Here is a 15,193-nt window from a genome sequence, read left to right as displayed (position 1 = left end):
ATGATCAATATATTTTGGTAGGCATCTTAATGAATTGCTTAAAATAGGAAGTGTCCTTGATTTACCTACTGCATTATAAAAAGTAGGTTGCTTAAATTTACCTTTGATTTATAGGCCTTTGCTTCATTGACTCTGATATTATGACTTCCTTTATGATAGCCAAGTTACTCTTGATTAATTGATTTTGGTGAGATTTTGTAGTACTTGCTGAGTGCATTGTGCATAAAGGATATAATTATTTCCATGATCCTTTCTGAGACTCTGCAGCTGAAATAGAGATAAGCTTTAACTAACAAGACATTGATGAACCTTAAGATGTACTGCAGGACTCAGTAATTTCCAAAGGCTTGGCTTTGGTTTGGGTGGGTGGTGGAAAGAAAGCAAGAGATGGGAGGTGAAGGGTGAGGTGGTGCTGTTGTGGGGGTCATTGGAACCTATAGCCAAATGCTTTGATAGAAGCTTGTTGTCTCCAAATGTGACAGAAGCAGGACATTTTTGAGGTTAGGGTTTTTTGAGAGGTGATTGGTTAAATGAGCATTTATGCTAAGAGATGAGTGAAACTGATTTTGTGGCCTAAAATCTTCCATGTCATTCTCACTTCAGATGGTGCAACATTTTCCATCTTTATTGTAGTGTGGTCTAAGATTGTGAATAGATATCCATTTGAAGGGTATTTCTTCCCAGAAGGTTGTTTATTGCCTCTCTGTTGGAGGCTACTACTCTGGAAGTCCGTTGGTTGACAGGCTTTTTTTAATCCTAAATTTTCTGCAATCTGTGCATTGCCCTGCTGTAGGAGGAATTCCTGAGTTAGCCAAAGCAGCTGAGATGGATGAGCAGCTGCCTTTTGCTTGAAGCAAGCTGGAAAGTGTGAATACAAGGTCATTCAATGGCATTTTAATGAGGGTGGAAAACTCCTGCAGAACTGCAGTGATGAGCAGCCAAATGGTACCTGCCACAATTTAATTTTGTCACAATCCTTATGGATGAAGGCTGTTTGATATGAAAAGGCTGTGTTTACCCAAAGTATTCAAGATCCCAAAAAATTCCTTCATGAATAAATTTTTAAGGGTAGTCTGAATGGTGTGGGCAGTGATGAGTAATAACACCCTCAGTCAGGACAGCCAGATTTGTCTTTGTCTTCAAACTTTGTAGGATCTTAAATACATGGGTTTCTTAACCTCTGACAATGGTAATGAGGGTCTCTGTGATCATGTAAATTAATTGTCAAAAATATTCTTATCTGTAGACTATTTGCAAGTAAATTCATTCCAGTAATCAAACTTGGTATATCCACAGTTTCTAACTTACATATGAGAATAAGAGTTTTGGTTATGTTTTGAGGTATACTTACATTTGCAGTTCGATTTTTCTTCTGATTTTGCACATGAATTTAAGCCTGGAATAATGCAAGGTAGGTCTATGAGTCAATGCATTTGTGTGTGGTAAGAATACAGCAACAAAACTACCAGTGAGTTTTAATTGACACTAAGGTGGGATTCAGTTGTTTGCTTTTTAAATAGAGGTTAGTGGAATAAGGAAGAAACTTATGAGGTTTTTTTTCCAGGTGGGAACATAACCCGTGGACTGCATGTTCAGTTTCCTGTGGAGGTGGTATTCAGAGGAGAAGTTTTGTGTGTGTAGAGGAGACCATTCATGGAGAGATACTGCAAGTGGAAGAATGGAAATGCATGTATGCCCCAAAGCCCAAAGTCATTCAGACCTGCAATTTGTTCGATTGTCCAAAATGGGTGGCAATGGAATGGTCTCAAGTAAGTTGAAAAGTAAATTGGACCTTTATTCTTGTTCTCTAAAGAAAACCTCTACTCTTGTTGTGCCATGTATTTATTAGCGCAGAACTACCAGAAAAGTGACGGATAATCAATAATACTGGGAAAAGTTTGCTCTGAGCAATTCTGCCTGATAATCAAAACGTTAATGTGTCTGTGTGGAGAAGAATGCATGTAGAATTCCTTCTGCCTGTTGAATTCTTGCTTTGCATGGAGGAGAAGTTAGAGACAGAGGTCACGCTCCTTTGCAGTCGGGTCATTTATGTCTCAGTTGTTGATAAATGTAGTATTTCACTGGCTGTAATAGCTAAAGGCATGTCTGTCTCAGGGGCTGGCAAGTCTGCAAGGGTGATTTTCCAGCATTCTTACCTTTCATTATAGTAACAAAAGCATAAGCCAAGTTCTCCTGGCTGTAGTTATCTGATACAGTCAGATAGCTCAGCACTCCTGTAATTCCTTAGCTCATCCAAATGACATCAGTGACACAAGAGTGTAGAATATGCAGCTCCCCTGGCCCAGCTTTAAATGCAAACAACCACTGTGAGAGAGTGCATTCTCAGTGCATAACCACTCCTGTTCCAGACTGTTGCCAATCAGATAAGCTTCACAGAACCCCAAGAAATCCCTCGCATTCCCAAAACTTAGACATTCTTTTTCCAGCGTCAACTTTTTCCTTATTCACCTAGCACTGCAGGGACAGAATCACACACCTCAGTGGGAAAGCTGTAGCCAGCACCTCCTTGGTGCTTGTGCCACCCTTGTGAGCAGTGTTTGTGCGTGCAGAGAGGTGAGGTGAGCTGTGCTGTCTCCCGCAGTGCACGGTGACCTGTGGCCGCGGTTTGCGCTACCGCGTCGTGCTGTGCATCGACCACCGCGGGCAGCACGTCGGGGGCTGCAACCCACAGCTCAAGCTGCACATAAAAGAGGAGTGCATCGTGCCAATACCGTGTTACAAGCCAAAAGGTAACTGGAATTTTGTCTGGGTCTGTTATTGTTTTACATTTTTTGTTCAGAGAATTAAAAGCCCCTGGTAACCTTTTTCAGAAATGCCAGAAGCTGGAATTTACTAGGACTTATTTCGGTTTTGGCAGAAATGAGCATTTTAATTATTGGTGCTAGGAAAAGTGTCCTGCTGATACTTTTTGCTGATAATGTGGCCAGACTGTCATGGGGCGAACTTGCCAACTAAATCTATACAGTCTGGTCAAATTGGGAAAACCAGAATTAATGAGCTTAACACAGGGAGGAGGAGTTGTTCACTAATACTTGAAATGGGAATGAAACTCCGTATGTATCACCTGGGATCTTCTTGTTTGCTTTCATTAAATGTCACACTTCTCAGTGTGACTCAGCAGCTCATTAAGTTATAATCAAACTACTTTCCTTTTTCGTTCTCCATTTCTATATATTTAAAATGAAGAACGGAGCTCAAACAACATGATGAAATTTTCTAGTAAATTTTTATTATCCACTATATCTTCAAAAACATTAGATCAATAAGCAGTGTAGTTCTGTGAAGTTCTGAGGTGACTAATGGCAACATCTACATATTGCATTGATTTTGGAGGAATTACTGAATGTTTTGGGTTTTTTTTCCTCTACCAGAAAAAAGTCCTGTGGAAGCAAAATTGCCGTGGTTTAAACAGGCCCACGAAATGGAAGAGACCATAACAGTCTCAGAAGAGCCAACGTAAGTACACTGCCTTTTACAGTGAAGAAACATTTCCAGCGTGTTTTGCAGATCTCCAGAATGATTGTTGCTATGCAGTTTGCTTTGACAGTTGGCCCTCCATGGGAGATGAGTCCTGTTGTGAGCTGTTCCTAATTTTACTTCTCAATAGCTTTGCTTCTGGAGCTCCTGTTCTGGGTGACACAGAGCCACACTATTACGGCGCCCCTATATCATTCAGGAATCCAAGGGGATCTTAATTTAGCCTAATTAAGTCCTAATTAATGCATGTGGAGGTGTTCCAGCAGATATAAATTAAATAACTTTAGTTTTATCCCAGTCATAACTCTTACCTCAAGAATGTAGTGGTGGTATTAAAACTTAAGAGGTACTTTGTAGGATTGCCAGGATTTCCTTGGGGGGTGAGACCAATGCATAAAGTAAGTGAGAAAAACCAGCTGATCTCTGTGCTTAGCTGCATCTGTGGGGGTAACTTGTGCTATTTTACATGTGTATATGTGTGAAATAACATCTGGATTTTGTGAGTCCCCTTAAAAACTGATGAGGTTAAGCCTTGCAAGTCCTGGGGATGAAAGCATAACTTAAATTCAGCTACACTTGTTCCTGACCCTTGTATGTTAGGGCATCCACACAATTGCTTATATCTCCTGTGTACATTTCATATACACACACACACATATATTTATATTTGAAATATATTCAATATATAGGCATTAAAGTACTTAAATTTCTAAAAAATATTGACTTTCTATAAGGCAAAAAATTTGAACAGTACTTTATTGTGCTTTGCTAAATTCTGCACTCTTTTTTAGTAATGTTTGTTTGAAATAATTTAGATGAGCTTAATGAAATTACTTTGGATTTATATTGCTCTGATAGCGGAGTGTGCCTTATGCTTATTTTTCGTCTTCCATCAAGCTATTCCCGATTTTTGGCACACATGCAGCAACAGGTGTGACCATGAGTAATAAAATCTTTACACCTGCAATGACTCACAGAAGAAACCTCTTGCCAAACAGGTGTTTATATAGTTATGGTGACTGTAGTTTAAACTTTTCACTGCTCTAGCCTCTCAAGTCAAGTGTCAACCTACTGTGAGCCGTTATTTCACTCCCCAAATCAGTGGCCCTGAATTCAGGCAGGGTAGTAGCAAAGGTCTAAAGTGTGATTGTTGAAGGGGGTGATGCAATCAAATGTGCCTTTTAAGTGTCAGGATAGCAGAATGAAGGTGTATGAGGTCACTTCTTGAGAGGATTCAGCATGAAGCTATAAAGAAAACTATCTCTAGCATTACAAAATCCTGCTGTGACAACCATGAGCTAATGCAGTTTCTGGGCTTTTAGGATCCTTCAGCATCAGTCTGACAGAACAATCAGGGAGGACTGGCAGGGACACAGCAATGCTGGTTCAGAGGATGTGTAGAATGTAATAGAGCTGAGGTGGAAACTTTGTTATGGGCTGCCTTGTCCTGACAAACAAAGCAGTTATTCATCCTTCCGAGCTGTGACCCAAATATTCCACTGTAGCCTTTTCTTCTTCACTTTCTCTGGAGACCTGGATGTTTTTCATCTTTCATCCATGATCCTCATCCTATCCTTAATCTTTCTTTCACATTTCCTTCACAGAAGCACCTTCATCTAAGTCTAAAAAGTTTCTCCAGCCACTTCTTGGCAACGACTCCTCATGCCATCCCCTCTTTACTGGGGGCTGCTGAGGTGCTGTGCTCCCCCAGCCTGGGCACTCTGGGCTCTCCTGGGACTCAGCTCTAGCACTGTAGCCACATTTCCCATTAGTTTCATTTTACTGTCTTCTGCTGCCAGTTGCTCTCTCTTTAGTCCTCCAAGGAAGCTGGCAGGTAAGGAGAAATGAGAAATAACTGATGCCTGACTTCATTCCTTTTTGCAGATTGTCTGTTGGTCATGTGGACAATAATGGTTTGCAACCAGAGAATTTCTCCATCAGTGCTTTAAACCTCATGCCTAAAATGCTCTGGTCCTTTCCAGCTAGAGACAGATTTTTGGGTCAGGGATTAAGATTTAAAAAGAAACTGTGACAATAAATTGTTTCTTTTCCCAGAATAAATTATAACAAGATTCCCCTCTGGTTCATATCTGTTTAACTTTGTTTTCTGTTATTTACACATGGCACAGTGATAACTCACAGCCCACCTCTGCCTAGCAGGAGACTTATGATTTCCTTGGTAAAATGCCATCACTTTTAATTTTAGTTATTCTGTTGTCATCCAAATTTAAACCACAATATGAAGTCTCAGCTTCTAGTCCATCCTTTTATTACAACTGTCTCTCTATGCTTTTGTGTGATATTTTAGTTGATAATGAATAAGAGAATAAATGCAGCTGTGTTTTAGAACCCACAAGTGATGGATATGCCAAAAGTAGCTTGTGGAAGATAAATACTTCTGCCTCTGTGGTCTACCACGGCTGGTGTCCTGAATTTACATAGAGGGGGAATGTTCAAAAGCTTCTTTTTTTTTATTATTAGCAAAATAAAAAATGACTGTCCTTAAAGTGAGGCCAAGAAAAATGTAAGTCTGACCTTTTTAGTTTTCAGTTGTGGAATGTGATGACAGTTGATACCAATCATTATTTTAAATGTTCTTCCCTCGAGCCTTCTTAGTTACAGTGGGATTCACAGAGAAGCTCCAGCAAGTTTTGCATCCTTTTTATTACTCCTAAGTTAAAGAAATAGACACCTCAACTGCCTCTCCCTGTCATGGCTTAGGGAAAAACTAAAATGCTTCCAAAAACTGATATATTTTTTCAGAAATATGAGCTAAAAAGCAATGAGTAATGCAGTGTTTCTCATAAAGGCTCCCACTCATTGCACTGGAGTCATTTTCACAGCCATGTCCCCACTGTGCCTTTGGTGATAGAGAATTACCCATTCCTCACAGCTCCTTCTCTGGAAATGGGCTGATGATTTTGTCCAACACATTGCCCTGGAGGCTGATAAAACCAGCAGTGTGACTGTTCAGTGGGCAAGGGTGGTGCTGCAGGGAGATTAGGGTCCCAGCATCATGGCAGTTCTGCTCAGGAACAGCCAACATTTTACATGTTTCTTTAGACTTTTATCCAGGAACCTTGATGTATTAGGATTGGACTGGAGATATTGCAAGAGCAGCCTTTTTTTTTTCTCCTTTTTTTTTCTCTTTTTTTTTTTTTTATATATTTAGGCATTTCTTGTCTTAACTAAAAGCAAGAACTATAGTCATAGGGTCATGAGGAAAATAAAAAATTAATAGACATCATGTTTTCCAAGTCTTTAGAAAGCTGCAAAGGGCTGCACTGAGTTCAGTTTTTTGTTCAGATTTGATTTGGTTGAGTTGGGCTGCTCTGTCCCAGTTTTATCATCAGTAATTTAGGTCACTGCTTCATTTCCCAGGTCATCCTGCACTTTACAGTATGTGCCAGGTGAATGCACATTGCCCTTAGTGCTAGACTGATAACACTGCAGCACAGATATGCCCTCCACTGCACCTCTCATGTGTTCATTATTTATACCTGCTCAGATGAGTGCAGGAGCATTTTAGTTCAGTGAAAAATTGGGAAGAATGACTGGGTAAAAAGGCTGATAATAAAAAGTTGTACCTGCTCAAATTTGAGTTGTTCCTTTTTTTTTTTTTTTTAAATCAGGAGTCTCATCTAAAAATTTAAAGATCTCAGAAATTTTCAGTTACCACTGTCCTGTCCATTAGAAATTGCTGATGATCAACAAGGCACTGTAGCACAAGCACTTTCATGCTTCTTAATCCTGACCTGAGATGACTCTGACTGTGTGCCCATTGAAGGCAGACTGAGTTTCAGGGAAGTATTGTGTCCAAAGCATTACCATGTGTATGCTGGGAATGCCAAAATACCTCACATCTGAGGCTGATGGAGTTTGCTTTAATAACCTGTCACAGGCTTTGGTTTTGCATGTTCAATTTAAAGTAAAAATAAAAGACCCCCAACTGCCTAAACTCAAAATTTAGCTAAAAATCAGCTTTCTCAATGTTGAGCCAGTTCCTTGCTCTGCTTTCATATTAGCAAGTCTCCATTGGCTTCTGTTGAAGGTACTTAGTGTGACTTGATCATCCTTGGAGAAGTTTTATAGTTTAGGATTTCAGTAGGTAAACAGTCACATGACTAGTTTAGCAAATGCCAAGGTACAATAAAAATATTTTGTGTGTTCATTTTTTTCCTTCACTTCACTGAAAAAATACCAGACACTAGTACTCAACAGGAAAACCTCAATTCTAATATAGGCTTGCTATAAGTCAAGGAAAAAAATGCTTAGAATTTTCTAAGTTTCTTTATAAATCAGTTGCTGAATGAAATGATTGCTGTGGTTCAAAATTTCCTTTAATTTATACAGGATTTCAAAAGAATGTATCATACATTATATTTGGAATGTTTAAATGCACTCAACTAACCATACACAAAACTAACACTAATTTCTGGTATGCTGCTGTCACGATTTTACCAAAAGAAGTTACAACTTTCAGACTGTAAACCTAGGTATGGTTGGAAGGCCAACCATTTTCCAATATAAATGTCCATAAGTTTTATTTTTCCAATTAGGTGCAAAAGTATAAATGGACATTTTTTTTTCTACACAGAAGGAGAAGAAGGTAATCATTCTGTTAAGCCTATGCATGCTGGCCTTGATCCAATAAAGCACTTAAGCACAAGTTTCCCTCTGAACACATTATCATCCTATTGACTTCAAAGCACGGCTAAGATGCTTAAGTTAGGCTCATGCTTAAGCATTTCATTGGATGAAGGTGATTTTGCAACCCTAGGTGGCTTGCATGGCTGTCTTTGAAAGGACTGTGAGATCTGATGACCCAAGGTTAAGCTGACTCTATCAGCTGGGGCAAGAGAAAACCTTCCTTTGCAGCTTTCCCCACAGAATATCCCTTAGAATTTCTTACCATTGTCCCCCACCAGCTGTGCCATCAGACCCAAGGGGCTGTTAGGTTGTACCTAAGCTGGCATTTGCTCAGGTTTGATCACTGTAGGACACAGCCATCCACTGTTTTGATAGTGTTCTTCCAATAAAAATCCCTGTGGCCATGGAATGTGGCCAGGCTTGGGAAGGGATGAGCACTGGCAGTTTTCGGTGTCAAGAGCAGCTGGGGATAGTGTGATCTTTCCTGAAGTTAGAGGACCAGTGAGCTCTAACAAAAATTCTGAGCCTCTTCAAGGAAACTTTGATGAACTTAGATCTATTTGAGAGCTGTAAAGGTATTTCATTAACATCTCCTAGAGAATAACCAGTTAACCTTTTAACTTCTACTGGAGATGGGAATAGTCTTTTCCACAGGAAAAAGTCTTTTATGGGGTCTGTCCCAGTCACAGCCTGGGTAACTATCCCAAGGACTGAGTTAGAGTATCCTCACAGGTTATCCAGCCATCTGTTCTCCTTTCTTCTATTTGATTCTTCCTCTGTGTATACTGGCAAGAAATTATTGGCAAGATGATAAACTGTGCACAGAATCAAACCACACTGTTGACATTTTTCTGTGCTTACTGTGTATGCAGAGTGTAAATACTGAATTTTGTCTTACACAACTGTTCTTATGTTTGGAAGGGCAGCTTTCCTGCTGTAAGGGAAGGATAATTCTTTATCCAAGATAAAGGCCAAATCTTTGAATCCTAATTTGGATCTTTCTTTCCAAATACATTTTTAGCATTGGTCAAATTATCCTCCTTTATCTCCCACTGGTGTTTTGATCATCAGCTACACTTGGACACATAATAAAGAGCAACTACAGCCTTTTTGGGGAGGAAAAAGGAGTTCTAGGAAATTCTGTATTTGATTTCTTATAAAGTACACCCCAGAGCCACCCAGGATGACTTTATTAGGGAAATTCAACCCCTTGGCTCTAATGCCATTTTGGAAATGACTGTCAGATATTAATGTGACCCTCAAAGTCAGAGAATATTATAACAAATTCATGACCTGTAAAACAGGATTTTACTGTAGTTCATCAGGAGCATAAAAGCTTTCTAATAAAAATGATGGACTGTAGACTGATCTGGTTAGGCCTCTTTATTGAGGATGAGAAGCTGCTTGTGAGATTGAATCTGAAGAGCAGCCTGTGGTGCTGTGCACTGGGTATGGCTCCGTTTGAAAAGTGCTTCTCTTCTCTCTGGTTGCTGATTATAAGTGGGACATAAGGTGAGAGCCTCTCAGATTTAAGCAGATTGAAAGGATACTTTTGGCATATGCCCAAGTCTATGTACCTGGGGAGCTATTTTATATTGTATAGATATATCTTCCTGAAGTTTCACTTTTTTTCCCCCACTGAAGGAGATTGATAAAGGATTTAGGTGTTTTCATTTCTCCTCACAAAAGGAAACAGCTTTCCCTGTTCCTCGTGATTCTTTCTCCCCTTTCCCTACATCTTCTTGTGTGAATTTTGGTAAATGGTCTGGGCTGTGAAAGTCAAGTGAAAGACTTAAGACACTTGATTATGCATTCTATTTCAGCATCAGTAAGTACTGTGTATTGTCTGCTCTGCGTAAAAACACATTTCTGTGTGCTGGCTGTGCACACACAGACACAATCACATGGAATAAATGGCAGTGCTGTGATGACTTGCAGGTTTATTCCTGAGCCCTGGTCTCCATGCAGTACCACGTGTGGCAGTGGCATCCAGGTGCGAGATGTGAAGTGCCGAATTCTCCTGGCATTTACTCAGACCGAGGTTGAGCTGCCTGAGGAGGAATGTGAAGATGTGAAGCCACCAACAGAACGAGTCTGTCACCAGGTGTCCTGTGACAGTGATCCTGTGCCCTACACACCTGAACTTCCTCGTGCTGAAGATGGCAGTGTGATTTACGACTGGGAATACATTGGGTTTACTCCCTGTTCAGCCACGTGTCTTGGAGGTACCATTTATTTTTTCTAAATTTATGATGAGTTATAAGAATTTGGCATTGTTTGGTATTGTTGCATCTCCTGCTAGTGTTACCCTGAAGTAGATATGTTGATCTGTAGGAAAACCTGCAGCTACAAGCTTTAACATATTTTTGGTTATAAGCTTCAACATATTTTTGGTTATTCATAGAGCATTTCAAACTACTTTGCTTCCTTTATCAAACATTTACTGGGTTAAATAAGGTGCAGAAAGTTGATATGGCAACTTGCTTTAGTCTTGCTACTGCAGGAATGTCAGCTGCCAGGCAGTCTGTGGTACCACCATGTTTGATGCATCAGTGGTGGGAATGTTTAGATGATCTACCTTTTCCTAGGAACCAAAAGTGTATGATTTCAGAGTAAAAATTCCCATGTTCATTCCTTTTCTTCCAAAATGCTGCCATTTTCTGCAGCAGGGTAGGAACACAAAGTTGAAATTAGGGAGTCTTGCTTCCAGCCTGAGCAGCTGAAGATCAAACAGGAGCTGCTTTTGGTCTTGGTGCACTGTATCCCTGCACAGGAACTCTGTGCCATACATCTGTCTGCAAGTAGTTAGGCACATTCCTTCCTGGATGTAATCGAATCTCCCTGTCGTTGTAAGTACATATTACCAGACAAGGCTGCTGGTGTTGCTGCTACTTACTGTACTTTGGGACTGAACACAAGTGAGTTATGAAGTGTTAAGTGGAGGCAGTGGAATTGTGAACACACCTATATGTGACAGGACTGCTGACATCAGTGGGAAGTGAAGACAGTTGTACCCATAGAAGAAATAAAAAATGTAGAGAAAAGGAAAACAGAAACAATTGGAAGCAGGGAGTGAGATAGAGCTCACAGACAGCAGCCTCCTTTGTGCTGCTCACCAGCTCAAACCTGGAAGGCAGAAGCTGGGAGGGATGCCCCAGAATGGGATCAGCAGGATGGTAAGTGCCTGATAGTGCCTCTTTTATCATTTAACACTGCTGTTTACTGAGGGGGTTGATCCATAAGAATAACAGGACCCTGTTATCACAACAGCTGGAACATCCCATTGCCTGCTCTATCTGCAGTGGGCATTATGACTTGCAAGAGAGGAGAGACTGTAGTCCAAATATATTTGTATAAACGTGAGATGGTAGTGGCAGCTGTCATGGCTGAGTGTCTCTGTTTCATCATTTTAATAAGAGAAATGTTTTTAGAAATAAGCTGTACTGTAGTGTAAAGCAGGAACAAACCTTCCATTAATTCTAAATTTGTAGTTTTCCTATCTCAACTGATTTTTTGTAATGCATAGCCATTTTCTTGCCATCTTAAATCCACTTTACTGCTTTTTAGCCAATGTCTTTGCTAGAAGTCTTCTATAACCTCGATGTTTTTGAATTTTGAGGACATCGTCAGATATGTAGGCTGAAATATTCTCTAGTCTTTGCCTGCTCTTCTGTGGGTTTGCATTCTGCATCTTCAAGGGTGAGTTTGTCCGTGCAAAAACATCCCCATGAAAACTTGCACTTGGTATGCAGGCTGACAGTAATTCAAGGAGCCTCTACTGAACACAGCAGTTTCATGTGAAGGAGCTTCAAAATGACTGATGAGCAGAAAGACATGTTCAGCTTAATTTTCTTCCTGAGGGAGCCGAGTATGAATTCTGTTGTTGGCTTTTGACCCTTTCATGAATTTGTGAGGCTCCCTGACCCAGAATTGTCCTATAGGTGTTCATAGCAATCTAACAATTTGTTTGCTATGCAATAGAAATGACTCACTTGAAGAAATTTGAAAGACAATATCTGTTTGTGTTTTTAAGACTTCTGTGGTATCACAGGTACTGTGTCTAGACATTTTCCTTGCATGATGCTCCTGGGAAATGTGGGAAGTTGTCAGGGTATTTTATCAATGAACAGCTTCAGAAGCCCCCATGTTGCTATGCTAGTTAGGTGATTTTTCCTTTCTATCAGCTCTGGTCTTCTGGCTGCCTTGGCAAAGGCTTTCAAACAGACCAAAAATTACCTGCCGATAAATAGTTTTAAGGGAACCAGACATCTCTCCTGTTTCCAACTCACTGCAATGTACTAACTAATGATCTCACTGTCTACTATTTTTCCATTGTGTAGTTCAAAGGAGCTGATCCATTTCTGCTAAGTTTTATGTTCAAATCTCATTTCAATTAGATGAACTTTTTCGTTACAAGAAATAAATGTTGTCTGAGTTTGGAATAACCCAGTGTAATGTAAATTATATTAGGTACTTTTTCTCTAGTATGTATGCATCTAGCAGTGGCTATTAAAACAAATTCCTGTGGATTTCTGTGTCCTCGGAACTCCCTACCCCCATTTCTTAGTGCTTAACTCTTTCTGAATGAGAGAAAAGTCTGCAGGGTCTAAGTAGGCTGCAAGCCTTATAGCCACTGTTTGAGCAAAGTTGGAATCTCTATTTCAGAGCTTGTCACTTGCACCTTTTTTTTTAATCCTCATACAGACTAGACCTGAAATTCAGTCTCCTCTGGTCCTTCTGCAAATCAGAAGAAAAAATGCAGATGGAAACACTGGGGTTTTTCAGGTATTAGAGTTACAGGGAGAGATCTGCAAGGCATTATCAAACATCATCTTTCCATTTCTAGAGCTGTAGTCCACCAGTCCTGGGTCACTTGTGTGCTTTCTGCACCAAACCTCTGTGGCTCCTCACACAGCATGTCAAGAGCTGTACAAGCTGAGGTTTTGAGAGCAGCCTTGTTGTTTTATGCCTCTTAGCATAATTAATGCTCCCTTCATCAGTCTTTCCATGAGTATAAATAAAAGTGGTTGAGTCCTCTTAGTCATAGGCAGACATCACATTTAATATCCATAGGAAGCTCTGTAACCATCCTGAAACTAAAGATGTTTTCCCTTCAGTGCCCGAAGAAATCCCAGACTGAAAATAAGTCAGCTGTGTGCTTGGGGATCTCAAAATTTGCCATCATTTTCACAGAATGTTCTTTTTTTTAAATTTCTTTGGGTTTGTTTTTTTCTTCTTTTAAATCTGAAGAACTTTGGCCCTGATACTACAGCCCCCAACATAAGTTTAATTTTAATAATGTCATCAGTAGGGAATTAATAGTCATTTAGAGAATAAAGAGTATGCCTGAAGAGAAATGTTTTTGTTGTAATCTGTAGCATTTTTTAGTGTTGTCAATTATTTAACTACTCAACAATATCTTAAAGGGATATTTTCAGTTGTAAAAAATCACTGAGCATTTTCTTGTTTAAATATACCTTTAGTTACAAGAGGCAGATTTTGGTTGTTAAAAGTAATTATTATTTATACTCCATGTGCTTCATAATGATTATTTGGACCACCTAAAGTCATTACAGTGGCCTAAAAATAATGAGATTAAACAATAAGTAATATATGCACTTCCTGTTATTTCCTCTATAGTCTGTGGCTTTGGTAACTTCAGGGTTCAGTCAAGCTGTGTTTTCAGGCTTTTGTCTGGACCATAAGGGCTGAAAGTTTATCATTTTCTTTATGAGGAACCTGAGATTCTTAGAATATTAATGGATTCTAGCCAAATATAAGGGCTCTAAGAAAAACAATGACCATTCAGAGACTCACTTACAAAGCTGAGAGAATTTGCTCTCAACTTGTGTTGGGAGTCACTTTGGTAAGTGGTCATTGATATCATAAATTTCATTAGCTGCAGATGTTGTTTACTCTATTACAGAATATAAAATAGCTGTACAGAGAGGCTCAAGGGTATGTAGGACTTGGCATTTCTTCTGAGTTTTTTCAGCTGATAGTACAAACTTTTAAGAAGCCACCAAACTGACACTCTCTGATGTAAATAAAAATCTGTCCTTCCTCTTCCAGGTATAGAGAATAGATCCACCTTCTTAACATTTGCACAGCAGCTTTCCACCCCCATTTTCTTTCTACTTTAAAAATGTAGAAACAAAAATTCTGGGCTTAATTCAAGCATTTTGATCTTTTAACACAGCTTCAAGCACTGTATATTTCATCGCACAGAAAAGATTGTAAAAGAATGTAAATGTATGTGGTTTGAATGCTGGGTTAAAATAGAAAATATTCTATTTCACTCAATAGTAGGGTAATTACTACAATAGTGCATCAGATTACTGTAAAAATACTTAATGCTCCCTGCTGCATACATAATGTTTTAGTTAAATTATCTACTATGTTTATATTATAAGCCAAGAAAGCCATACATATAAAACTTTGTTTGTTTGAATAATAGATTTTTCCATTTTCCAATCGACATAGAATAAATTTATCAGCGATTGAAGTTCCCAACTAATGGAAAATTGTAGTTTGGTGTGAAAAATCTGATTAATTGTAAAGACATTTTGACAGATAAATTCAAGCAAATATAACATGAATTAAGTGTAGTTATTTATTGAATAGAGTTCTTGAACTGAGAGTGAAGGAACAGGAAGGGACTTTGTGGTAGGTTTTTAACAACTCTTTGCTATCTGTTTTGTACTCAGAGCTTCAAAACAGGGTGCGAGTTTTCTTTCATCGAGGCCCCTGTGGGGAAGAATTTCCAATGCAGTTTGTGCTCTGTACTTCAGTCAAATGAAAAACACACCACATATCAACATTTTCTTCTCTTAATGTGATTAAATCTATGCAGGTCCTGCTGCAAGGCAGGAATGGCTTAATGAACTCCAGGTGGCAATTTGTAGTCAAACCCCATCACCTGGTATGACATGCCTTTTGTTCCTTTGGCTGGCCAATTGAGCTTGTATAACGCCAAGATAAAACGTTCCCATGGCATTATTGCCAATTTAGATGGTCTGAAGGGAATTTAATTTCATTCCCCTCC

At 39.4% G+C, this 15,193-nt stretch overlaps 1 protein-coding gene across 4 annotated transcripts in view; it reads left to right on the top strand.

Annotated features, from left to right (window-relative positions):
- Nucleotides 1-15,193, top strand: part of ADAMTSL3 (ADAMTS like 3) — a 170,718-nt gene that overhangs the window by 119,480 nt on the left and 36,045 nt on the right. For all 4 annotated transcript variants that reach the window (XR_014854291.1, XM_085070493.1, XM_085070495.1 and 1 more), the window contains exons 13-16: nucleotides 1,565-1,769; nucleotides 2,603-2,750; nucleotides 3,393-3,477; nucleotides 10,087-10,373. Coding sequence is in view for 3 of the 4 variants with exons in the window: in XM_085070493.1 (XP_084926619.1) it covers nucleotides 1,565-1,769; nucleotides 2,603-2,750; nucleotides 3,393-3,477; nucleotides 10,087-10,373 (725 nt within the window). In the remaining variant the exon portion in view is untranslated. The remainder of the gene's footprint in view (nucleotides 1-1,564; nucleotides 1,770-2,602; nucleotides 2,751-3,392; nucleotides 3,478-10,086; nucleotides 10,374-15,193) is intronic.

The sequence above is a fragment of the Lichenostomus cassidix genome, chromosome 10 (genome assembly GCF_008360975.1).
Source record: "Lichenostomus cassidix isolate B80296 chromosome 10, HeHo_3.0, whole genome shotgun sequence".
Classification (NCBI taxonomy): domain Eukaryota; kingdom Metazoa; phylum Chordata; class Aves; order Passeriformes; family Meliphagidae; genus Lichenostomus; species Lichenostomus cassidix.
The sequence above is the reverse complement of the archived record's forward strand: the minus strand, read 5'-3'. Positions and strand labels throughout refer to the sequence as shown.